This window comes from Dendrobates tinctorius, unplaced genomic scaffold, assembly GCF_039654945.1.
Source record: "Dendrobates tinctorius isolate UK_male_01 unplaced genomic scaffold, ASM3965494v1 ptg000070l, whole genome shotgun sequence".
NCBI classification, from domain to species: Eukaryota; Metazoa; Chordata; class Amphibia; order Anura; family Dendrobatidae; genus Dendrobates; species Dendrobates tinctorius.
This window is the reverse complement of record NW_027361738.1, coordinates 55439032-55466047: the sequence shown is the minus strand read 5'-3', so window position 1 is coordinate 55466047 and position 27016 is coordinate 55439032. Positions and strand designations below refer to the sequence as shown.

The window sequence follows — 27016 nt, the reverse complement described above, 5'->3', positions numbered from 1 at the left end:
ATCACACTACCACCACATTTCACTGTTGGTATGATATCACTTTTCTGAAATGCTGTGTTACTTCTACGCCAGATGTAATGGGACATACATCTTTCAAGAAGTTCAACTTTTGTCTCGTCAGTCCACAGTGTATTCTCCCAGAAGTCTTGGGGATCATCAAGATATTTTCTTGCATAATGGAGAAGAGCCTTTATGTTCTTATTGCTCAGCAGTGGTTTTTGCCTTGAAACTCTGTAATGCAGGTCATTTTTCCGCAGTCTCTTTCTTATAGTGGAGTAATGAATAAAGACCTTAACTGAGGCAAGGGCTGCCTGCAGTTCTTTGGATGTTGTTGTGGGTTCTTTTGTGACCTCCTGGATGAGTCGTCACTCTTGGGGTACTTTTGGTCGGCCAGCCTCTCCTGGAGTCCCAAAGTTTGAGAAATGGCTTTATAACCCTTTCCAGACTAATAGATTTCAATTATTTTTGTTTCTCATTTGCTCCATAATTTCTTTGGATTGCGACATGAAGTCTAGTTTTTGAGGATCTTTTGGTCTACTTCACTTTATTAGACAGGTTCTATTTAAGTGATTTCTTAATTGATAACAGGTGTGGCAGTTATCAGGCCTGTGTTTGGCTAGGGAATTTTAACAACGTTTCCCAAAGATGCAATAAACCAAAGTTAATGTACGTTTTAATGTGGGGGGGCAATCACTTTTTCACACAGGGCCCTGTAGGTTTGGATTTATTTTTCCCTTAATAATAAAGACCTTCATTAAAAAAACGGATTTTGTGTTTACTTGTGTTATCTTTGTCTAATATTTAAGTTTGCTTGGTGATCTGAAAAATTTAAGTGTGACAAATATGCAAAAGAATAGGAAATCAGGAAGGGGGCAAACACACTTTCACACAACTGTTAGTCATTAAGCATAGATTAAAGTGGTTGTCCTGCTACATAACTTAAATAAGCACTTCCATCAAAGTTTTTATCCTCTTAATATATTACAATCATCATATTATATAGCACTGTGTACTTTCAATTGCTCATTTTGCCTTTTTACCCAGATAATTTTTCTCTTTTAGATGCACTATGTAGAAACAGGAAGTCTCTTGCTCCTGCATTTATCACTCCCTTCTTCGACTACTGATGCAGCTGCTCCCTCCTCTCAGGGACTTTTGCAGTGAATTATGATTCATACAGGGAAAATTGACCTCCAGTTTCTACATAGAGCTTAGAAAGTTTCACATAGCCAGTTTTTAATCACGTGATGTCATAGACCTAATGGAAAAGAGAAGAATTAGCGGAGTAGAAGGGCAAAATGAGAAAATGAGCAATTGTAAGTACAAAGTGCCATACAGTATGATGACTGCAATATATTAAGAGGATAAAAATTTTGATGGGAGGAGGGAGTGCTTCTTTAAAAAAGTAAATTAAAAAAAAAAAAAAAAAAACACCTCAGAATGTCAACAGAATACAGTTTTAACACTACACAGGTGCCCTGCCGGACTCTACAGTTACTGGACTATCCAGATCAAGCAAAAAGTATAAAAATCGGCAGGGGACCCAGAAAGCATCGGAACAGAAAGCAGTGTTGATTGGTAAGGCGAGTTTTTTGCTTGTTTGTTTTCACATTATTCTAAACCATTTAAAACCCTTTTAATAATCCAACAGACACAGCCATTCATTTTTGCATAGAATATATATTACACAATTATATCCGCTTCTTGTAGCAGTCTCCATAACTACTTCTTCGCTAGCACTAGACGGCAATGTCAGCTAATTTGCGGACAGAGTGAATGATGGGTGAAACACAATGGTTGGAAGCTCCACTAGAGGACTTCACAATAGGATCCAGGGGTGAAGTCATTTATATGAAGGTAGCGTACGTACTACTTGCTGTGAGCGTTCACTGGTTTCCAGCTTATTGTCTGAATTTACAGACTGTCACATATCTCTGTTCCCTACAAAGCTCGCTGAAGGTCTGTGTGATCCGGGAGAAGCGTTGCCACTTAGGTGGGACGGGAGTACAAGCGGGAGGTTTAACACGTCGGCTCAGAATTGATGTGTCCATTAATTTGGTCTGAGACATCCACAAAGTATAAAAATCTCGTAAGAATCCTCAAGTTACTAGACTACTGGATGGTTCTAAAAACACTTAAGGAATCAGTGTGAAATGGATATTTTCTATCTAGAATACGGCAAGTCTAATATAAAATGAACATATACGATAATTATTTAACATATTGACGAGGAGAACACAGTGTGGAATATTTTTAATGCCTTTGAAAACTTAAAATACATTTACCTGAATTTCAGCTCCGTTGATCTCAAAGGGATTGTTTCGGTGGAAAGCACGTGGAGCAGATGAATAGGACAGATGGAGACATTTTTTGCAACAAATATGCAGGGTGTGAATACAATCTTAGAAGGCAATATCCAAAACAAACATGGTTGCTGAGTTACGGCATAAAATAAAATGAGGACAGCTGTGAGACATTAACAGGATGGTGGCAACTATTAAATCACTGGGGGGGGGGGGCATTGTTCGGATTCCTAATGTCACCAGAAAAGAGGTCCTGAGAATAAACATCTGTAGTGTGGAAGTGCTTATTATGGAGAAAATGGTCAAGCATGAGTGCTCAGCTCCAAAATGACAGGCGATGAGGAACAGAGGACTTTGGACAACCAGTACTAGTGATTGTGGGGGATCCAGTGACCTAACATTGGTCTTTGTGGGAAGACTCATTTAGCTTGTAAAATACCCAATACAGGCTTTGGCCCCGATTCATCAAGACTCGTGATTTTCTGACCAGTCTTGACCAAGGAGGTATGTAAGGAGCGCCATTCGCCTAGACAGAAATAGCTTACTCACCGATAACGGTGTTTCTCAGAACCCATGACAGCACCACGGAGAGAGGGGGTCCGCCCATCAAGGACAGGAACCTACAGACAAAAGAGCGGCACCTCTCCTCCGCCCCCAGTTGGTTACAGAGCATCAGAGGGTCTCCCGGTTAGTTAACAGAAGTATATACATAACATTATAATTTGTATACTTATAGAGAAGCCTCGTGTCTAAGAACACACTCTACACACATTAAATCGTGCTCACCGCACACATGAAAAAAAGTGGGGGAATTAAGCGGGTGCTGTCATGGGTTCCGAGAAACACCGTTATCGGTGAGTAACTAAGCTATTCTCCCTCACCCATGACAGCACCACGGAGAGAATTTCAGAGATTGGTAGCTTAGGGAGGGACCACCGCCTGAAGGACCCTTCTCCCGAAGGTCAGGTCAGACGCAGAGGCTAGATCTAGGTGATAGTGTTTGAAAAAGGTAGAAGGTGTTGACCAGGTGGCCGCCTTACAGATCTGTTCTATTGATACCTCTGATCTTTCTGCCCATGAGGTCGCCATTGCTCTCGTAGAGTGGGCTTTTAGACCCTCCGGGATGGTATTCCCGCTGCATGAGTATGCCAGGGCAATCGCATCCCTTATCCATCTTGCCAGGGTACTTTTGGACGCCCCGAGCCCCTTACGAGGTCCCTGGAAACACACAAAGAGATCCTTCCTTCCTACATCCCTTGGTGGCCTCTAGGTAGTGCACTAACCACCTCTTCACATCTAATGTGTGAAATTTCTCCTCTTCTCCATTCGTAGGGTTTGGGCAGAAGGAAGGAAGGACTACCTCCTGTGATCTATGGAAGTGTGTTGCTACCTTGGGCAAATATGCAGGGTCAGGTTTCAATATAATTCTATCCTCCATAATTTTAATGAATAGGGGTAATGCCGATAAGGCTTGAATGTCACTAGCCACTAGCAGTATCGTTTTTAATGATAGGGTCTTTAGTGGAGCTTACTGAATAGGCTCGAATGGGGGTCCTGTTAGGGCTGACAACACTAAGTTCAGATCCCATGATGGTACTTTCTGGGTAGCTATTGGTCTAGACCTGGCTGCGGCCCTCATAAACCGTGATACCCAAGGGTCGCTCGCCACCTCCTGATTATAGAGGGCGCCTAGGGCCGCTACCTGTACCCTCAGTGTGTTAGTCGCTAGTCCCTGTTCTAACCCCCTTTGGAGGAATTCCAGGATTTTATCTATTTGTATTCCATCCTGAACCTTTGCCCCCGAACTGGATAGGAATTTCCTCCAGGTTCTACCATAGGCTTTGATTGTAATTGGTTTTCTACTTTTTTGTAACGTGGAAATTAGATTTTCTGAAAATCCTTTCCCCCTCAGCAGTGACCTTTCAAATTCCATGCTGTTAAATGGAGGTTCACTGCTTGGGGGTGTAGCACAGGACCCTGCGATAGAAGGTCGGGGAGATCTGGTAGAACCCAGGGGTCAGTTACTGACATTATTCTGAGCCATGAAAACCATGTTCTTTTTGGCCAGAAAGGGGCTATAAGTATTACCCGAGCCCCCTCTTCCCTGACTTTCCTTATCACCGCCGGGAGGAGAATGGTCGGTGGGAAGGCATACAGTAGTCCCCGTGTCCATGGGAGCATAAATGCGTCCAGGGTCTGAGGATTCCCCTTTGGATTTAGAGAACACAAATGCTTCCACTTTTTTGTTTTTGTGGTCTGCAAATAAGTCTATGTCTGGGGTTCCCCACATTTCCACAATCTTCTGAAAAACGGACTGATTTAGAGCCCACTCCCCTTGATGTAGTTGGGTACGGCTGGGTACCCGTAGTTGGGTACGGTAAGCAGTAAATTATGCCTTGAGTCACTTTTTGCCAGCATTAAAGGGCCATCATGTCCGGATATTCTCGGACAACCGAGTAACAGTGGCCTATATAAACCACCAGGGGGGAACCAGGTCCAGAACGCTAATGGAGGCGTCCTCCGAGATATTCAGGTTAGCCGAGGAAAACTTACTGTCCCTATCGGCGCTACACATACGGGGAGTAGAGAACCAGACAGCAGTTCTTTTTGATTCGAGGAGGCTTTTAGTTCTTGACTTCTCCATCCCCCTTGAGCCACACTGATGCCCATGTGTGCTCCCCATCCCACAGGACTGGCGTCGGTGGTAATTACATGTGTGATCTTGGCCTCCCAGGGGATCCCTTTGGACAAGTTGTTTTTGTCCTCCCACCAGGCTAGGGAATGAATAGTTTTTGAAACTAGCGTAATATGATGTTCCAAGTGGTCTCCTAAGACCCGCTGGTTGGTCAGGATATCCCACTGCAGATCCCTCATGTGTATTTGTGCCCACTGGACCGCCGGCAAGCATGCAGAGAGGGACCCTAACAGGGACATTGCTCGTCTTAGTGTCATAGAAGGGTTTTGCCTTGCTTTTTGTACCATATGAATAATTCTGTCCTTTTTGTGATCTGGCAAGTAACACACTTGGATGTTTGAATCCAGTGTCAGGCCTAGGAACTCCTGGACTCTCCTTGGTTCCAGCCTTGACTTTTTCAGGTTCAGAAGCCACCCGAGGTTTTTTAGAGTGCTCATCACTCGGTCCCTCTGTTCTGTGCATTTCTGGCCTGAGTTGCTCGCTATTAAAAAGTCGTCCAAATAGGGCACTATCAGAATATCCTGTTCTCTTATGTGAGCCATCATCTCTGCCACCAATTTCGTAAAGACCCGTGGAGCCACTGAGATCCCAAATGGCAGGGCCTTGTATTGGAATTCTCTTATTTCTCCTGCTATCGAGACTGCTAGCCTGAGGTATTGCCTGGATTCTTTGTGAATGGGGACATGGTAGTAGGCATCGCTGAGGTCTAAGACCACCATAAAGCATTGCGGAAAGAGAATTTTGATGGTCGATTTGATCGATTCCATCTTGAATTTTTCGTTCTTGATATAGCAATTCAGTCTTTTTAAATTTATGATGGTGCGGAAGGTGCCGTCTGGTTTGGTTACCAGGAAGAGAGGCGAGTAGAACCCCCTGCCTCTCTCCTGTGGGGGAACCTCCTGTAGGACTTTTTTGTCCAACATACTCAGGACCTCCTTTTCGAGGGCGTCCTGTTCGTTTTTTGACGACCTTATCGGGGTAATTATATATTTTTGCGGCGGGAGAGAATAAAAGTTTATCCTTAATCCTGATCTTACAAGATTTATCAGCCAGGGATTGTTGGATATTTTCTCCCAGGCTGGGAGGAAAAAACTTAGTCTCCCTCCCACCCTGGGCCCACAGTCACTTGGCGGGTTTTTTATCCCGGGACGAGTTACCGAAGATGAACCCCCTCTGTCCCTTCTTCTGTCTTCCCATTTTTGGTCTCTCGGGGGTCTCCTCTGAAAGAACTTTTTGTTCCGAAAGGACCGTTTAAAGCCTGTGGCGCTCACTGGTCCCAGGTTTGGGAAGCCTTTCTTTTTGTCGCCTGCCTTTTCGAGGATGGTTTCCCCGAAGAGGAATTTTCGTTCACAGGGAATGGCGCATAACTTCATTTTTGTCTGGAGATCCCCAGGCCAACATTTTAACCATAAAGCTCTTCTAGCTGCATTCGACAAGGCTGCCGTTTTAGATGACAATCTTATTGAATCAGCCGAAGAGTCGGCCAGGAAGGCTGCCGCCCCTCTTATCATTGGCATGGATTCCAGGATTTTATCTCTGGGAACCCCTTCCCTTATCTGTCTCTCCAATTGGTCTATCCATACCATAAGAGCTCTGGAGGTACAGGTTGCCGCTACCGCCGGCCTGATGTTTCCCCCTGCTGATTCCCAGGTGCCCTTAAGTAGGGTATCCGCTTTTTTATCTAACGGGTCTTTCAGGGTACCCATATCTTCAAAGGGGAGTGCAAACCTTCTTGAAGCTTTGGCTACCGCCACGTCTAGTTTGGGGGCCTTATCCCACGATGTGGATGCCTCCTCATCAAATGGGTATTTTCTTTTGATGGAAGGAACCGTAGAGCTTTTCCTATCCGGTTTTTCCCATTCTTTATCTATGAGGCCTTGGACGTTCTTATTTAACGGAAATACCCTCCGTTTCTTTTGACCCAGTCCCCCGAACATAATGTCCTGGACTGATCTATCAGTCCGGGGGTCTTCCACCCCCATAGTGGATCTTACCGCCTTTACTAAGGCATCCACTTCGTCCAGGGGGAAACAATGACGACCTTCCGTCTCCTCTTCGGAGGATGACAAGTCGGTATTTACAGTATGGGAGGTGACTTCCCCTGACGATAAGCTCTCTGACTGGGACTCTATTACCACGTCCCCCTTCCTTCCTTTCCTTTCCCGTTTTTTGGATGAAAGGGCACTCTGAATTTCTGCGCGGATTACCGCCCTTAGGTCTGCGGCATGATCCGGGGTTTCACCGCCGAGGACCTCCTGTATACAGGAGTCACACAATTTTTTCTCCCAGGGCGTTGGTAATGGTTTCCTACAGGTGGGGCATTCCCTGTTCTTGGTTTTTTCTTTCTTCTTTCCCTGATAAGGGAAAGAAGTCTATTACAATGGGGAACATTCACGAAGATCAACTTACCCCTCATGCGCGGTTGCAGGTACCGGTTCTGGAAGTGCATCCAAATCCCTCACTGGGCGATCCACGGCAGGTGACTTGCTCCTTGCAGTTGAATGTTGCGTGGAGTGGCTACTGGACCGGCTCCCCCGTCCGTCTTTATCCTTTTGGCGGTGCTGGTGATGCTGCCTATGTTGCTGCTGCTGCTGCTTAGGCTGCTGTAGCTCCTCATGCTGGTCGCTATCCATCGCGCCTGAACGCTTCCAGCCCTGAGGCTGCTTCAGCGTTCCGAATTTGAATAAGCCGCCCTGGCGTCACCTCTTCCCGGCCTGCACCGCTGCCTCCCCCCGGGGAGTGCGCACTGCAACATGTGCCGACCGCGGGGACCCGGAAGTTCCTCCTTCTACTTCCGGGGCAACGCCATCTTGGTACACCTCTGTACCCGGTGCTGCCCCTATACCGGCGTCCCCTGGCCCCTACTCCTCCCGGAGCGGCGGCCCGGTCCTCCCCGCCCGCTCACCCTGGACAGCCCCTCAGCTGCAGCGGTGGCGGCTTCGGCAACCGACCCCGCCGCGACAGGGGCCTCCCCGCTGTCTGACCGCGGACGGGACGGTCCCGGATCTTCACCTTCCGGTAAGCACTGTGCTCCTGCTGCCGTGGTTCACCCGTCAAGGACAGGAACCCAACTGGGGGGCGGAGGAGAGGTGCCGCTCTTTTGTCTGTAGGTTCCTGTCCTTGATGGGCGGACCCCCTCTCTCCGTGGTGCTGTCATGGGTGAGGGAGAAATTGTACTTCAGTCAACGACTAGAGTAAGATTTATGGGGTAAGGAACGCCACAAGTCGTGATGAATTAGATGAGCTATTGCGTGATCCCATATCACAGCTCCATCCATTTTGGAGCAGCTGGGGAGAAACTGATGTGAAAAGGCCAAAAGTCGCAAAATTTAGGTACAACTTCAAGTTGCGCGAAAACCTGGCGACTTTTCAAATCAATTTACTCCAGAATTGGGCAGAAATTACTTTGATGAATCATGGCCTTTGTTCCCACAGGTGCTATGGCGCTGGATTTTAATTTTAGCAAAGACTGTTGAATTCAAATTGGCCGGTAAGGTTTATGTTTTTGGTTTGTTTTTTTTAATAAAACAAAATAGAAAATACCATCAGATTGGCAACAAAAAAATGTATAGAAAAGATTCAAGCGTGGAAAAAGTTTTTTTTTTTATGTACTAGTCAATGCATTTGTGTAACTATAATGTCTTCAGGAACTGATCAGAGAATTCAGCAGCTAGAAAGGTTACAGGGATTTTAATAGCTGTGCTAACATGAGTTTATCTTTAATGGAAATTTTTCATTAGCACCAATAAAGGTTCTTCTCCTGAAGGAACAATGGTAAATCCCAGGTCATTAACACCACAGACGGCCGTGTTTCAAATATCTGTTCTATCCATGTTTTTCACATACAAAACATGAAAAAAAGAACTTTATTCAAGATGCGAATCAAAATCGCCCATTCAAGTCAATGGGACCCAAAAAGAAAAAAACAAGACACATCTTCTATTGTTTAACATGTTTTTGCACCTTTTTTTCTCTCCATAAAAAAACAAAGACGTTGTTGCTAAAGACCAGCATGAACCAAAACGTTAAAAAAAAGATTTAAAATAGAGCAAAAAACAATAAAAAAAAAAAAAAAGACATGTGAATTAGGCCTTAATGTCATTGTGTCAACATGGATGAATTTTCCTTTCATTAGCAAAGATAATTATGCAATTAATAGTAAATCAAAAGTACTAACCTTTTATAAGAAATATTACTAAAAGTACTAATTGCATTTATTATACAAGAGATATATTTGCTATACATTATGTGACTGATACTAATTACACGATTGCACAAAGTAGTACTGGCTGGAAAACCTTTTCCTAAAAGCTCCACTATCGACATACACCTACAAATCCTCGCTGAAAGTGCCACATTATGTTTTATGCCAAAATATTCCAACTTTAAAAGCAAAGAAAATAAAAAAATAAAAAAACACCAAACTCTTACAACATAGCCTTAATGGAATCCAGATAGTCAAAGAATGAATGAAAATTAAAACGTAAAATTGCCAGTGCCAAATCACTTCTCAAAGGCTGATCCTCTGTAATTTTTACACTGTAAAAGGCTCTTTGTAAATACTCACGAGCAGCTTTAATTATAAGATACAGAGCAATTTATAAGCTGATCAAAGAAAAAGTTCTAAATCCAAAGTATCCCTGCAGCATATGGGATTACAGATGGGAGAAGGTGAACTTGGAGCAAGCTAATTGTTTCAAAACATGCTCATGCGTCTCTGACCCTCTCGACGGGGACGTGAGCGCACCAGACATAACAGTTGTACTTTTCATAGAGAGAATCGTTGCTGGAGGGCTGAAGCCCAGCAGAGGATGCCGTATAAGACTATTGACATGAAGAAACAATTACAACAAGAGAGTAAGAAGCAGTATGTTCAAAGCGCAACAGAAAATACATGCAAATCCATACCTTTCTGTCGCTGGAGTTGTGGCCAGCGGGAGGGTTCTTCTTTGTGAACCCTGCAGTAGTGGACCATCTACTTGGATTTCTTCGGGACGGCTCTTCGGAAGAGAAGTTGGTTTCGCTAACAGAAGTGGTTAGCCCGACGAGAGCTGGGTCGCTACTACGTCGCACATGCAGTGGCATATCTGAAAAAAATGGGAAAAAAATAAATATTTCAATACGTCAGAAGGAAATGGTAAAAAAAAATACCATAAAGGGCTAAGAAACATAGTTGTATATAAAAGGACAAAATGAAAAAAAAAAAGGGAAGTGGTTGGTGGGCCTATGTTCTATAAACTACAAATTAGACTTGGTCAAATTGTAAGATTTGGATTGGACCTTACAACCATCTAATAATGTCTATGGTGATGTTCCAACACTCCCTTGACAGAGGTCAGAGGGAAAGAAGAGTCAAAGCTTGTTGGATTTCAAGATGTCCAATCCTTTTGTTCTCAAGGGAGATAACCTACCATCAAAGCTGTCTGACAGCCATTTCCCATTCCCTCCTGAGAACACATACTTGCCTTGCAAGTGTCTGTTAAGTTACTGTCACACTTAGCGATGTACCAGCGATCCCGACCAGCGATATGACGCTGTCAGGATCGCTGGTACATCGCTAAGTGGTCGCTTAAGGGATGTTAGAAGGAATAGCTGTCAGTGGAACGATATTCAAGACATTTACTCAACAACAAATCTTAAGATGTTCACAATGAAAGTAGTCAACTATGCAATCACCGAATATCAAAAAGAGATAGTGATACTTACTGTTGTACCCTTCAACAATAACCTCAAATATGCAAAGACATTTTCATACAATAATGACATCCTCATGAAAAAAAAGTTCTAAGGGTAAGTTCACATCACCAATATGCAAACTGCCTCTTCAGAGCGAAAGAGGACTAGAGCTCTAGTGACTCCTATTGGAAGGAGCAATCTTAAAAGTCAATTTCGACCCTTGCCTTGCCATATGACTTAAAATAAATGCCAAATTAGAATCTCAATTTAAAGACACACGCTTCTGGGTGTTGCCCCTCGTCAGGGCAAAGCATGAGACCTGATTTGGCTGCATCAGAGGACTCCTGGGGTTTAACATGACATGCCAGGGTAAGGAGGCTTATAAGTAATGCAATGCTCCTGTTGGAAAATATGCAAATTGCCTCTTCAGCGAGGAAAAGGACATTGAGCATTGAGTCTCCTTACCTTGGCATGCCACTCTCCACAAGTTAGAACGTTGCCCCTTATTCAGATCACGAAAACACACAACTTTGGACTCAATCTAAACTACGGAAGTTTTTTTCCTCAGACTCTGAAGTCTGAAACACTATTATTTCTAACGTCTAGCATAAATGTGAACGAAAAAAAAAAGCTCAACAGAGACCAAAGTTAAATGTTTTGAACTTTTTTCATAACTTGACTACTTAGTAGGGAGAACGTCTAAATTTCATTTTTCAGGGGGTTCAGACATAACCCTCCCGACTGACAAACACGGCAGAAACTTGATGTGAACCTGACCTTGTCATAGGGTTTACTATTTTTCTTGCCCGTGACATCTTAGTGAATAGTTTAGAGATTTCTTTAGAGGTGCTCATGCTCTTTTGGTACTCAAGCCATTCACAAACTTTAATGTACGGCATAACAAATCTGTTTCATCACTTCATTTAATCATCTAAAAGCAAAAGTATATTTTTCAGCTTCTTCGAAAATTATTTAAAAAGCTATTTTTTGCAGCCAGTTGCTTAGCACACATTTACCAAGATATATTTTATGACAGACGAGCAGGAAAACCGGCCATGGAAATTCTGCAGACCTGGCACGTCAATGGGCTGAACAGAAACACAATGTCATCTCGTTTCACGGGCTTTCCAGTAACTACAAAAATAAAGTGCCTAATGGGCTCTACACAAAATATTGCGGAAAAAGCCCATGGGAGCAAAACTAATACAGTTCAATAAAATCTCAAGGTCATAGCTATAAAATGTCACGAGTGTCACATTTTTCCCCCTCAAAGGACAAATAACAACCAACATCCTCCAGAAACATGCAGTCGTTGGGCCAATATTTTTCATAGTGCTCAAAAACCAAAATGTCAAGTGAAACAGTGAACAACCTGCTTCCATATGGCCATCAACGGCTTCTAGTGAAGACGTGATGTGATGGTTATGGAATAAAGCAAATTCGTTTTCTTCTAACATAGAACGGAACAGTCAATCGCAGAAAAACAAGTTAAAAAAAAAAAACTTTTTCAGAACTACAACCTAGAATTCACAGTTTCCAAAACACCAGTGTTGAAAATCATTTTTAAGAAATCAATCTGTGAAATTAACATAAGAAACACTGTGATTAATGCAGTTTAAATTAGTATTTAGGAAAAACTGTGACAAATCCACTAAATACAGCTTGTAACTATTAAAAAGTCATTATTATTGTACAGTCTCATCCGTTATCTATCTGGCTAATCGTTACTCGGACGCTTCCGCTCTGTGCCAGTCATTGCACTGGCTGCCCCATACATTATAGGATCCAACTTATACTGCTTGTTCTCACCCACAAAGCTTTCCATAGTGCGGCAAGATTTCTCCAGAGCTGCACCTATTCTTTGGAATGCTCTACCAAGAAATTAGGTCTAACCACAACTTACCCAGTTTTAGGCACTCCCTAAAAATACATCTGTTTAGGGCGCCCTATCACGTTCCCTAACCAAAGTCATATATATCTATATCGCCCATCCACTGTTTCCCTGAGCATAATTCTCCATCAAACTCCACTGCACCCAAAAGCACGGCAAATATTGGCTGATGACTACCTCAGCCAGCATTTATCTATTCTCCATTCCCTCAAGATGGCTGGACCACCATTGTAAATAAGCACCTGTACTTTGTGTCTCCCCCATCTCATAATAGAGTGTAAGTTCTTACGAGCAGGGTCATCGTTGTATTATCTTTATCTTTGTTACTTATGACTGTTGTATAGGAAACTCTGAATTGTAAAGGGCTATGGAATATGTTCGCACTATATAAAAATTATTATTATTATTAGACGAGAATATGGCAAAACCATTGGCCTTGATTCATCAAAACGCTCACGTTGGGAAAATCAGAGTGAAAAGATTTGTTGAGTCTTCTGGCATTTTCAGGTTATTTTCACCCAGCTTTTACAAAACTGGGGGAGCTGGGGTAGGATGGGGGCATGGCGACCCAGTCATCAAATTCATGGCGAGCAGCGGCGTTCCTCATGCCACAAATCTTACGCAAATCACTGACTGGATTAAGATTTGTGGAAAGGTGCTCAAGGAAGCGCACAACACTTTGCTCTAGGCCTGATTCATTAAGGGGTACGGGTCTCCATCCTGTCTACATGTCAAGACCGGCATAAAAATTGGGGATCATCTGTTCTCCACCAGAAAAGGACATCTTTTTTTTTTTCCCAAGTTTCATCATATTAAAAATATGATTTTTTAAATCTTGCAAAGAGGAAGGAACTTAACAAAATTTACCTTTTACCCTTCACACATTCCGCATTGCAAAACACATGACTAATAATAATAATAATAATATTATAATTATTATTATTATTTATTTTAAAAAAAATGCAACAATGCTAGAAAAAAATTACAAAAAGTAGGCTGCCATGGCGTTGGCACGTGTGCACCGGTTGCGCACAGTAACTGTAAACAGCAGACTAATATTTGGGCAATAATTCATTTTTCAAGTTGACAGATATTGGCTCTGTAGGCAAAGGATAAGATAGAGGGTCTAGAAGAGATTATTACTTCTGCAAGAATCGAACTGTCATCAGAGAGAATGAAATACACGGTGTCCCAGAAAAAATGGATCGGTAATAGCGCACAGGAGCACAGAAGCTTATTAGGACTAAGGAAAGTATTACGGGGTCAAATGCATCTCCCACATGGAGGCTGAATTTATGCTTTTGTACTTAATTCTCTGTGGCAAGGGCAGTAAGAGAAAAAAAATAGCCACTATGAATGATCAGTACTAAGCGACACTTTCTGCCGACTCCTCGATCACACGCAGAGAATTCACATAAGGAATGTGTAAGGTTAAGGCAGATCTACCAAGGACATATACACCTTCATCGCATCCATCTCAGACCACAGGATTCAACACGGCAAATATCACTTCAATCCAGATAACATTTCACGTTTCTGCTGCTACAAAGAAGCAACGTACATATCAAGCTGCACCCCCCCCAGGATGGGCAATAACCAAATGTCATCTTGTGAATCAGACAACTTAAAAAGGGGCGCAAAACTTAGAGAATAAGGCATAAATACTAAAGCCTCTCAAAGAGCGCAAACCTCCATAATGAATCACAGCCACAGTATTATATGCTGCTCACTTCCCCGACCACATTACTTTTATTTATACAGAAACAATGTAGAAAAATAAAAAATGATTTGGTTTATTCATATATTCGCTTCCGAACTCTCCAGCGATAGATGACGTTGGAGTAGAGAAGGATCCAGCGCGTTGGATATTTACCCCCCCCCCCCAATTATTTTATTCTCTGGTAGATTAAAGGAGTCAGGCAGCGACTCTCCCATAGAAAACAAAAGGAGCGCTACCAGCCAAGCCCAATCGCTCCGCAGTAGATAGTGTGCCACTCTACAGGCTCCATGTATACATATTTATCATTGTTATTAGTGATGAGTGAGTGTGCTCAGATATAGTATTATCCAAGTATCTTGGGCGTGCTCTGGTAATATGTTCGAGTCCCCGAGGCTGCATGATGTCTAACAGCCGCAACACCTGTGGGGACTGGCTGTTTGTTAGGTAATCCTTGCGTTTGTTGCAGCTGTCTAACAGACGCGAATCATGCATCCACAGGGGCTCTAACATATTACTTGAGCACGCCTGGGATACTTGGATAACACAAAATCGGAACACGCTCGCACATCACTAATTATTAGATTTTCCCCTTCCCCTATTCGGAAAATGTCACAATTTTTGCATTTTTTCATGGGGCCACAACTCCATATCTGTTGCAACATTTGAACCATTTTTTCTTGCTTGTATTATTATTACTTCTGTGACTTTGTAGCCACATGCAATGAGTCTGGTAGTGCACTGACAACAACCCGAAGGCATTCCCAGACTAATTTGCTTACAATAATTTCTCAGCCTTGGCTCATCATAATATTACTACAACTGTGGTTCTACTGAGAAAGACGTTGGTCCAACTTCGAAACGCGTAGAGAATTGCATGAACCCACATTGTTTCCTGGCATACACTCCGGAAGCATGGACACACTACCACCCTAGCTCTCCCACCACTAGTTCATTAAGAGGTTTGGCCTTGTTAATGAATCAGGCGCTTCACACTCCATCCCGCCTCCTCATCAAGACCACCGTGATCAACGCCGGTATTGATGAATCAGGTCTTATATTATTCTCTGAAACGCTGCAGCGCCTTAGAGTCAAAAATACATGGCGGAAGTCATGCAGCCAATGTCTGATACATGCTGCCTGTGATCGGACACGTATGAGCTGTCAGGTTCCCTTTCAAAATAAATTTCATAACGATATCTTTACGGTAATGAAAACGTGTGATGCTAAATCATGTGGCTACTCCATGAAATCTACAAGTCATATGATCCTATGGCGAGGAAAGATCTAGGCGTTACAGATCAGTGACATCTATGTCTGCGTGCCTATTTACTACATGTTTATGAAGGCAGACATCCCCCCACAGACAGATAATACAGTTTTCTGAGTATGTCGCATGAAATAATCACAGGTAATCAATAACACGCACAACAAACTTGCCATTCATACAGACAGCTCTGGAAAGGAAGCAGCGGGTTCTTTTATCGTTTGCTTTTGTGCTTTTCTGTCTGCGGTTTTTAGGTTTTCTCGCTTTAATTGGAGAAATGGCCTATTCTACAAGGCGCTGTCTACGGCGTGTCAGGAAAACAGATCCTGGCAGCTTGAATATCCAGCAAATTTATTGCTGCAGAGAAATATAGATTACTGTGGATTATCCGAGAGAAATGAGGAGCGAGCAGGTCAATTCTGAGACCGGCGCACATTTACACTTCATTTTCAAAGTTTACGGAAGCCATTCACAGCATTCACATTTTTATGGGATGGAGGCTAAAAGTAAATAAGATACCTGCAAAAAAAAAAAGAGAATTAGCTTTGGATAATTTTTTTTTTTTTTTAACAGGACTTATATAAGCTGATGTATTGAGCAGTAGACAACATCCAATAAAAACAGCTAGGACTATGGATCAACTCCAAAATCTGTGTGACACATCAGAGTGAGGGCTGAATTTTTTTTTTTTTTTTTTTACATTAGACAGCACACGATCACAAAGTAGAATGGATGTATTCACAGATCCGCAAAAATCACAGATCTCACACCTTGAGCATGCCCTACTCTGATCCGATGCGGATCCTGTGCGGATGCGGATCCGGCTCGGCTATTAAAGGGCTCTGTATAAAAAGGATGAAACAAAAACCAACATTGTGTGCGTCAGTTTTCCATCCAAGTTTCATCTGTTTTTAACTGATCCATTGCTAAGGGTCAATAGATAAAAAAAAAAAAAAAAAAGTTCAGTCTACCTGCTTCAGTGAAAAATAAATGACGGGTGAAGAAAAAAAAAAAAAAGGGTTGCAACTAGGATCACCCTGAGAGAAGGGGGGGAAGCAATTCTCTGAATGGTAATACTCACACGGATGTGGTAATGCAGACTATCTGGAATTGCACCCTCCACAATATAACCCTATACATTAATATACAGATTACAGGTTAAAGGGCTTGTCCAGGCTTGGGGCTCAAGTTTGCTCTTGTAAATCCTCAAAGCGTGCACAGGCAGGATTCTCCAGTGCCGGAGGCGAGACCAAGAGCGGTCATACGATTTGCATACTTCCGGCAATATTCTAAGTAGACGAGTCCAGCCACACTCAATTCACTTGCATTGAGCGAAGCCACACACGTCTAGTTGGCACGTGACCGCATGTATGCAAATGCCATGCTTGTGGTCATGCACCCAGTTGCGCCAAGAGAATCCTGAGAGCGTGCAGTGTCCGCGCTCTGAGGATTCCCAAGTCTGCAGACTTCAGCCTCAAGCCTGGACAATTTTTTAAGGCTCTCTTACTGGGGTCAATCAGCTGAACAAGGGCTCGTGAAAATGCTTGTTCCTGATCTCTGGCCTTTAATCCACTGATGATTTTTTTTTTAAATTGCTGGTTCATCAGCTGAACGTAACCTTATCGAGGCTGTACAAACCATTACAGTCAGCGGCTTGTCTCCCGACATAAACAGAAGATGTGCTTCTAGCAATATGCCATCTGTACGAGGAACGTATAAGCAATTGTTCGACCACATGCATTTTGCATCAGCCCGTCAATCAACCTTTTTGTCCATATGCTCTAAGAGTTGATAATTATTAAACTGCATTCAAATGCTGCGCTTATTTTATTTTTTTAAAGCATTTGTAGTAAAAATCGGCCAAAGTAGATTTTTGCTGCCTGAAAAATGTGAATAAAGCCCCACATGATCAATTATTCATTCAAAATGACAGATCCCCAGTAGATCCAGAAGCACCAGAAGCAAGATCTGTGGGTAATCAGCTGATCCCTGGGAGGGTTTTCAGGGTCAATTCCAGCAGAATTTCAAATTTCAATTTTCTTCAAAAAAAAAAAAAATTATATACTGTAGTTTTTCCAAGGTGGGAAATCGATAAGAATTGATTTAAGAAAATGCTTGACGCACTGAAGTGATGTGTACGGACCTTACCACTACGGCAAGAAACTGCATCAAAACAGATTGGCAAAACAATATATAGCTAAAAAAATAGGAAAACCTCAACTCTGAACATAAAAAGCATCAGCTACAACGCTTCAAAACAGATGACGAAGACTTGTCAAAACTTTCAAATTTATATTCTCAGCTCATAATCCTGACATGACAAAAAATATAATAACTGCAAAGAGCCCAGATACCACTGACATTTACGATCAAATCCCTCTGGGATTTCATCTGATTGGATGATATACGGTCCAGGCCACTAGAGCCCAGCAACATAATGAAGTAAGCAGGTATTGCAGCCCTCGTCTCGGCTCTCCAACCTAAGATCACATCAATTCGATTAGGGTCTGCCAGAAGGAAAGCCTGGGATGTGATCACTAACATAATGTGGCAATTTTGAGGATTTATTTAATTTTTTAAGCAGAAAAAAAAAAAAGTCCAGTGGTAACAATGAAAAATAAAAAACTCTAAAATGGTAAAGGTAATCTAAACTGGTACAAAACAGATTTATTTAGAGAAATATCACCAGGTAAACTCTATTTCTGAAATCTTATTTTAGTCATAAACTACCGCACCTTACTATGCCAGTATTAAGGTTATATTTACTCTTGAGCGCTTAATCACAAGATTTCTAATAATTTATCTCGGCATCTGGGAGTCCCCAACACATATATGTAGGGAGTACAATGAAAGTGGGACACAAGGACACCCAATGCGAGGATTGTGTCAACTTCTCCCTTTCCTAACTGGTTTCAGGTGTGATTTTCATATTACGCACAATTGTTACTTTCCACAGGTGACTTTGAACGAGCATCACATGATTGAAACAAAGTGGTTTACCTACAATTTTGGAAAGGTGCCAATTTTGTCCAGCACATATTGGGGATTTTGTATGAAATTATGTTCAATTTGCCTTTTGTTCTGCTTTGTGCCAACACACACAAAGGTAATAAACATGTGTATAACAAAACGTGTGATTGCAATAATGATCTGGGAGAAACACTTCAATTTCTGGAACAAATTCAAGGGTGCCAAAACTTTTGGCCATGACTGTACACATATATATATATATATATATATATATATATATATATATATATATATATATATATATATATATATATATATATACACATACACACACACATACACACACACACACTTATACACATATATATACACTCACTGGCCACTTTATTAGGTACACCTGTCCAACTGTGTGTTAAGACTTAATTTCTAATCAGCCAATCACATGGCGGCAACTCAGTGCATTTAGGCATGTAGACATGGTCAAGACAATCTCCTGCAGTTCAAACCGAGCATCAGTATGGGGAAGAAAGGTGATTTGAGTGCCTTTGAACGTGGCATGATTGTTGGTGCCAGAAGGGCTGGTCTGAGAATTTCAGAAACTGCTGATCTACTGGGATTTTCACGCACAACCATCTCTAGGGTTTACAGAGAATGGTCCGAAAAAGAAAAAAAATCCAGTGAGCGGCAGTTCTGTGGCCGGAAATGCCATGTTGATGCCAGAGGTCAGAGGAGAATGGGCAGACTGGTTCGAGCTGATAGAAAGGCAACAGTGACTCAAATTGCCACCCGTTACAACCAAGGTAGGCAGAAGAGCATCTCTGAACGCACAGTGCGTCGAACTTTGAGGCAGATGGGCTACAGCAGCAGAAGACCACACTGGGTACCACTCCTCTCAGCTAAGAACAGGAAACTGAGGCTACAATTTGCACAAGCTCATCGAAATTGGACAGTAGAAGATTGGAAAAACGTTGCCTGGTCTGATGAGTCTCGATTTCTGCTGCGACATTCGGATGGTAGGGTCAGAATTTGGCGTAAACAACATGAAAGCATGGATCCATCCTGCCTTGTATCAACGGTTCAGGCTGGTGGTGGTGGTGTCATGGTGTGGGGAATTTTTTCTGGGCACTCTTTGGGCCCCTTGGTACCAATTGAGCATCGTTGCAACGCCACAGCCTACCTGAGTATTGTTGCTGACCATGTCCATCCCTTTATGACCACAATGTACCCAAGATCTGATGGCTACTTTCAGCAGGATAATGCGCCATGTCATAAAGCTCGAATCATCTCAGATTGGTTTCTTGAACATGACAATGAGTTTACTGTACTCAAATGGCCTCCTCAGTCACCAGATCTCAAACCAATAGAGCATCTTTGGGATGTGGTGGAACGGGAGATTCGCATCAGGGATGTGCAGCCGACAAATCTGCGCCAACTGTGTGATGCCATCATGTCAATATGGTCCAAAATCTCTGAGGAATGCTTCCAGCACCTTGTTGAATCTCTGCCACGAAGAATTGAGGCAGTTCTGAAGGCAAAAGGGGGTCCAACCCCTTACTAGCATGGTGTACCTAATAAAGTGGCCAGTGAGTGTATATATATATATATATATATATACACATACAGTGGGGCAAACAAGTATTTAGTCAGTCAGCAATAGTGCAAGTTCCACCACTTAAAAAGATGAGAGGCGTCTGTAATTTACATCATAGGTAGACCTCAACTATGGGAGACAAACTGAGAAAAAAAAAATCCAGAAAATCACATTGTCTGTTTTTTATTTTATTTGCATATTATGGTGGAAAATAAGTATTTGGTCAGAAACAAAATTTCATCTCAATACTTTGTGATATATCCTTTGTTGGCAATGACAGAGGTCAAACGTTTTCTGTAAGTCTTCACAAGGTTGCCACACACTGTTGTTGGTATGTTGGCCCATTCCTCCATGCAGATCTCCTCTAGAGCAGTGATGTTTTTGGCTTTTCGCTTGGCAACACGGACTTTCAACTCCCTCCAAAGGTTTTCTATAGGGTTGAGATCTGGAGACTGGCTAGGCCACTCCAGGACCTTGAAATGCTTCTTACGAAGCCACTCCTTCGTTGCCCTGGCGGTGTGCTTTGGATCATTGTCATGTTGAAAGACCCAGCCACGTTTCATCTTCAATGCCCTTGCTGATGGAAGGAGATTTGCACTCAAAATCTCACGATACATGGCCCCATTCATTCTTTCATGTACCCGGATCAGTCGTCCTGGCCCCTTTGCAGAGAAACAGCCCCAAAGCATGATGTTTCCACCACCATGCTTTACAGTAGGTATGGTGTTTGATGGATGCAACTCAGTATTCTTTTTCCTCCAAACACGACAAGTTGTGTTTCTACCAAACAGTTCCAGTTTGGTTTCATCAGACCATAGGACATTCTCCCAAAACTCCTCTGGATCATCCAAATGCTCTCTAGCAAACTTCAGACGGGCCCGGACATGTACAGGCTTAAGCAGTGGGACACGTCTGGCACTGCAGGATCTGAGTCCATGGTGGCGTAGTGTGTTACTTATGGTAGGCCTTGTTACATTGGTCCCAGCTCTCTGCAGTTCATTCACTAGGTCCCCCCGCGTGGTTCTGGGATTTTTGCTCACCGTTCTCGTGATCATTCTGACCCCACGGGGTGGGATTTAGCGTGGAGCACCAGATCGAGGGAGATTACCAGTGGTCTTGTATGTCTTCCATTTTCTAATTATTGCTCCCACAGTTGATTTCTTCACTCCAAGCTGGTTGGCTATTGCAGATTCAGTCTTCCCAGCCTGCTGCAGGGCTACAATTTTGTTTCTGGTGTCCTTTGACAGCTCTTTGGTCTTCACCATAGTGGAGTTTGGAGTCAGACTGTTTGATGGTGTGCACAGGTGTCTTTTTATACTGATAACAAGTTTAAACAGGTGCCATTACTACAGGTAATGAGTGGAGGAAAGAGGGGACTCTTAAAGAAGAAGTTACAGGTCTGTGAGAGCCAGTAATCTTGATTGCTTGTTTCTGACCAAATACTTATTTTCCACCATAATATGCAAATAAAATGAAAAAAACCAGACAATGTGATTTTCTGGATTTTTTTTTCTCAGTTTGTCTCCCATAGTTAAGGTCTACCTATGATGTAAATTACAGACGCCTCTCATCTTTTTAAGTGGTGGAACTTGCACTATTGCTGACTGACTAAATACTTTTTTGCCCCACTGTATGTATGTATATATATATATATATATATATATATATATATACACACACATACACACACACACATATATATATATACAGTCATATGTTAAAGTTTGGGCACCCCTATCTTTTTTCTTTAAAACAATTTTGTTTTTTGCAACAGAGATTTCAGTTTCATATATCTAAAAACTGATTGACTCAGTTATATTTCAGGATTCAAATGAGGTTTATTGTACTAACAGAAAATGTGCAATCTGCATTTAAACAAAATTTGACCAGTGCAAAAGTATGGGCACCTCAACATAACAGTGACATTAATATTTCGTAGATCCTCCTTTTGCAAAAATAACAGCCTCTAGTCACTTCCTGTAACTATTAATGAGTTCCTGGATCCTGGATGAAGGTATTTGTGACCATTCCTGTTTACTAAACAATTCCAGTTCAGTTAAGTTTGATGGTCGCCGAGCATGGACAGCCCGCTTCAAATCATCCCACAGATGTTCAATGATATTCAGGTCTGGGGACTGGGATGGCCATTCCAGAACATTGTAATTGTTCCTCTGCATGAATGCCTGAGTAGATTTGGAGCGGTGTTTTGGATCATTGTCTTGCTGAAATATCCATCCCCTGCGTAACTTCAACTTCGTCACTGATTCTTGCACATTATTGTCAAGAATCTGCTGATACTGAGTTGAATCCATGCGACCCTCAACTTTAACAAGATTCCCGGTGCCAGCATTGGCCACACAGCCCCAAAGCATGATGGAACCTCCACCAAATTTTACTGTGGATAGCAAGTGTTTTTCTTGGAATGCTGTGTTTTTTTAGCCTCCATGCATAACGCCTTATTGTATGACCAAACAACTCAATCTTTGTTTCATCCGTCCACAGGACCTTCTTCCAAAATGTAACTGGCTTGTCCAAATGTGCTTTTGCATACCTCAGGCAACTCTGTTTGTGGCGTGCTTGCAGAAAAGGCTTCTTTCGCATCACTCTCCCATACAGCTTCTCCATGTGCAAAGTGCACTGTATTGTTGACCGATGCACAGTGACACCATCTGCAGCAAGATGATGCTGCAGGTCTTTGGAGGTGGTCTGTGGATTGTCCTTGACTCTTCTCACCATTCTTCTTCTCTGCCTTTCTGATATTTTTCTTGGCCTGCCACATCTGGGCTTAACAAGAACTGTACCTGTGTTCTTCCATTTCCTTACTATGTTCCTCACAGTGGAAACTGACAGGTTAAATCTCTGAGACAACTTTTTGTATCCTTCCCCTGAAAAGCTATGTTGAATAATCTTTGTTTTCAGATCATTTGAGAGTTGTTTTGAGGAGCCCATGATGCCACTCTTCATAGGAGAATCAAATAGGAGAACTACTTGCAAGTGGCCACCTTAAATACCTTTTCTCATGATTTGATACACCTGGCTATGAAGTTCAAAGCTCAATGAGGTTACAAAACCAATTTAGTGCTTCAGGAAGTCAGTAAAAAGTAGATAGGAGTGTTCAAATCAAGAAAATGATAAGGGTGCCCATACTTTTGCACCGGTCAAATTTTGTTTAAATGCAGATTGCACATTTTCTGTTAATACAATAAACCTCATTTGAATCCAGAAATATAACTGAGTCCATCAGTTAATAGATATATGAAACTGAAATAGCTGTTGCAAAAACCAAAATTGTTATAAAGAAAAAAGGTTAACATTAATAGGGGTGCCCAAACTTTGACATATGACCGCATATATATATATATATATATATATATATATATATATATACATACATACACACATACACACATATACAGTGCCTACAAGTAGTATTCAACCCCCTGCAGATTTAGCAGGTTTGATAAGATGCAAATAAGTTAGAGCCTTCAAACTTCACACAATAGCAGGATTTATTAACAGATACATAAATCTTACAAACCAAAAAGTTATGTTGCTCAGTTAAATTTTAATAAATTTTAAACATAAAAGTGTGGGTCAATTATTATTCAACCCCTAGGTTTAATATTTTGTGGAATAATCCTTGTTTGCAATTACAGCTAATAATCGTCTTTTATAAGACCTGATCAGGCCGGCACAGGTCTCTGGAGTTATCTTGGCCCACTCCTCCATGCAGATCTTCTCCAAGTTATCTAGGTTCTTTGGGTGTCTCATGTGGACTTTAATCTTGAGCTCCTTCCACAAGTTTTCAATTGGGTTAAGGTCAGGAGACTGACTAGGCCACTCCAACACCTTGATTTTTTGCCTCTTGAACCAGGCCTTGGCTTTCTTGGCTGTGTGCTTTGGGTCGTTGTCTTGTTGGAAGATGAAATGACGACCCATCTTAAGATCCTTGATGGAGGAGCGGAGGTTCTTGGCCAAAATCTCCAGGTAGGCCGTGCTATCCATCTTCCCATGGATGCGGACCAGATGGCCAGGCCCCTTGGCTGAGAAACAGCCCAACAGCATGATGCTGCCACCACGATGCTTGACTGTAGGGATGGTATTCTTGGGGTCGTATGCAGTGCCATCCAGTCTCCAAACGTCACGTGTGTGGTTGGCACCAAAGATCTCGATCTTGGTCTCATCAGACCAGAGAACCTTGAACCAGTCTGTCTCAGAGTCCTCCAAGTGATCATGAGCAAACTGTAGACGAGCCTTGACATGACGCTTTGAAAGTAAAGGTACCTTACTGGCTCGTCTGGAACGGAGACCATTGCGGTGGAGTACGTTACTTATGGTATTGACTGAAACCAATGTCCCCACTGCCATGAGATCTTCCCGGAGCTCCTTCCTTGTTGTCCTTGGGTTAGCCTTGACTCTTCGGACAAGCCTGGCCTCGGCACGGGAGGAAACTTTCAAAGGCTGTCCAGGCCGTGGAAGGCTAACAGTAGTTCCATAAGCCTTCCACTTCTGGATGATGCTCCCAACAGTGGAGACAGGTAGGCCCAACTCCTTGGAAAGGGTTTTGCACCCCTTGCCAGCCTTGTGACCCTCCACGATCTTGTCTCTGATGGCCTTGGAATGCTCCTTTGTCTTTCCCATGTTGACCATGTATGAGTGCTGTTCACAAGTTTGGGGAGGGTCTTAAATAGTCAGAAAAGGCTGGAAAAAGAGATAATTAATCCAAACATGTGAAGCTCATTGTTCTTTGTGCCTGAAATACTTCTTAATACTTTAGGGGAACCAAACAGAATTCTGGTGGTTTGAGGGGTTGAATAATAAATGACCGTCTGAATAAACTTTTCACAATTTAAAAAAAAATTAAACAAAGAAATAACATTCTTTTTTGCTGCAGTGCATTTCACACTTCCAGGCTGATCTACAGTCCAAATGTCACAATGCCAAGTTAATTCCGATTGTGTAAACCTGCAGGGGGTTGAATACTACTTGTAGGAACTGTACGTACACACACACACATATATATATATACACACACACACACACATATACATACATGAATGATATCTCCATGTTCAAGAACATTACCAAGTCTTATTGGAGTGCACATACCAGGGCTGTGGAGTCGGAGTCGGAGTCGTGGAGTCTGAGTCGGTGCTCATTTTGGTGGAGTCGGAGTTGGAGTCGGTATAAAATGGACCGACTCCGACTCCTAAAATATATAATAAATTGGGTACAGTAATTCAATGCAGGATGTGCTGAATATTTTTTCATAGGAATTTGGGAAAGTTATGAAATGTCCTATAAATGGCTGTTCTATTCCTGATCTAAGGCTACATTCACACACAGCGTTTTTCCTGTGTTTTTTGAGGATACGTTTTTCAGCTGCAAAAGCTGATCATCTTTTTAAAAAACCGCATCACCTGAAAGGTTTTTGAGCTCATAGATAATGTTTTCAATAGCAAAAGCAGATTAGAAATCTGCTCTATCTATCCATTTATCCATATCTGTCTATCCATATCGTATCTGTACCAAAAAGAATGAAAACCGGGTAGTACACCAATATACACTCACTGGCCACTTTATTAGGTACACCTGTCCAACTGTGTGTTAAGACTTAATTTCTAATCAGCCAATCACATGGCGGCAACTCAGTGCATTTAGGCATGTAGACATGGTCAAGACAATCTCCTGCAGTTCAAACCGAGCATCAGTATGGGGAAGAAAGGTGATTTGAGTGCCTTTGAACGTGGCATGATTGTTGGTGCCAGAAGGGCTGGTCTGAGTATTTCAGAAACTGCTGATCTACTGGGATTTTCACGCACAACCATCTCTAGGGTTTACAGAGAATGGTCCGAAAAAGAAAAAAAATCCAGTGAGCGGCAGTTCTGTGGCCGGAAATGCCTTGTTGATGCCAGAGGTCAGAGGAGAATGGGCATACTGGTTCGAGCTGATAGAAAGGCAACAGTGACTCAAATTGCCACCCGTTACAACCAAGGTAGGCAGAAGAGCATCTCTGAACGCACAGTGCATCGAACTTTGAGGCAGATGGGCTACAGCAGCAGAAGACCACACTGGGTACCACTCCTCTCAGCTAAGAACAGGAAACTGAGGCTACAATTTGCACAAGCTCATCGAAATTGGACAGTAGAAGATTGGAAAAACGTTGCCTGGTCTGATGAGTCTCGATTTCTGCTGCGACATTCGGATGGTAGGGTCAGAATTTGGCGTAAACAACATGAAAGCATGGATCCATCCAGCCTTGTATCAACGGTTCAGGCTGGTGGTGGTGGTGTCATGGTGTGGGGAATTTTTTCTGGGCACTCTTTGGGCCCCTTGGTACCAATTGAGCATCGTTGCAACGCCACAGCCTACCTGAGTATTGTTGCTGACCATGTCCATCCCTTTATGACCACAATGTACCCAACATCTGATGGCTACTTTCAGCAGGATAATGCGCCATGTCATAAAGCTCGAATCATCTCAGATTGGTTTCTTGAACATGACAATGAGTTCACTGTACTCAAATGGCCTCCTCAGTCACCAGATCTCAATCCAATAGAGCATCTTTGGGATGTGGTGGAACGGGAGATTCGCATCAGGGATGTGCAGCCGACAAATCTGCGCCAACTGTGTGATGCCATCATGTCAATATGGTCCAAAATCTCTGAGGAATGCTTCCAGCACCTTGTTGAATCTCTGCCACGAAGAATTGAGGCAGTTCTGAAGGCAAAAGGGGGTCCAACCCGTTACTAGCATGGTGTACCTAATAAAGTGGCCAGTGAGTGTATATTCTGTTCTATCTAAATATCTTGATTATGGGATCATAAAAATGATTAAATGTCTGAGGTTCACATTGTACTACAATAAATTTTTCACTTAAATATAAGCAATATGTGTGGGAGTCGT

General features: G+C 42.5%; 1 protein-coding gene across 19 annotated transcripts in view; it reads right to left on the bottom strand.

Moving 5' to 3' along the window:
• The window catches only part of PARD3 (par-3 family cell polarity regulator), a 656180-nt gene that overhangs the window by 382551 nt on the left and 246613 nt on the right, over positions 1-27016 (bottom strand). For all 19 annotated transcript variants that reach the window (XM_073581677.1, XM_073581663.1, XM_073581668.1 and 16 more), the window contains exon 4: positions 9907-10085. In XM_073581677.1, coding sequence (XP_073437778.1) covers positions 9907-10085 — 179 coding nt within the window. The remainder of the gene's footprint in view (positions 1-9906; positions 10086-27016) is intronic.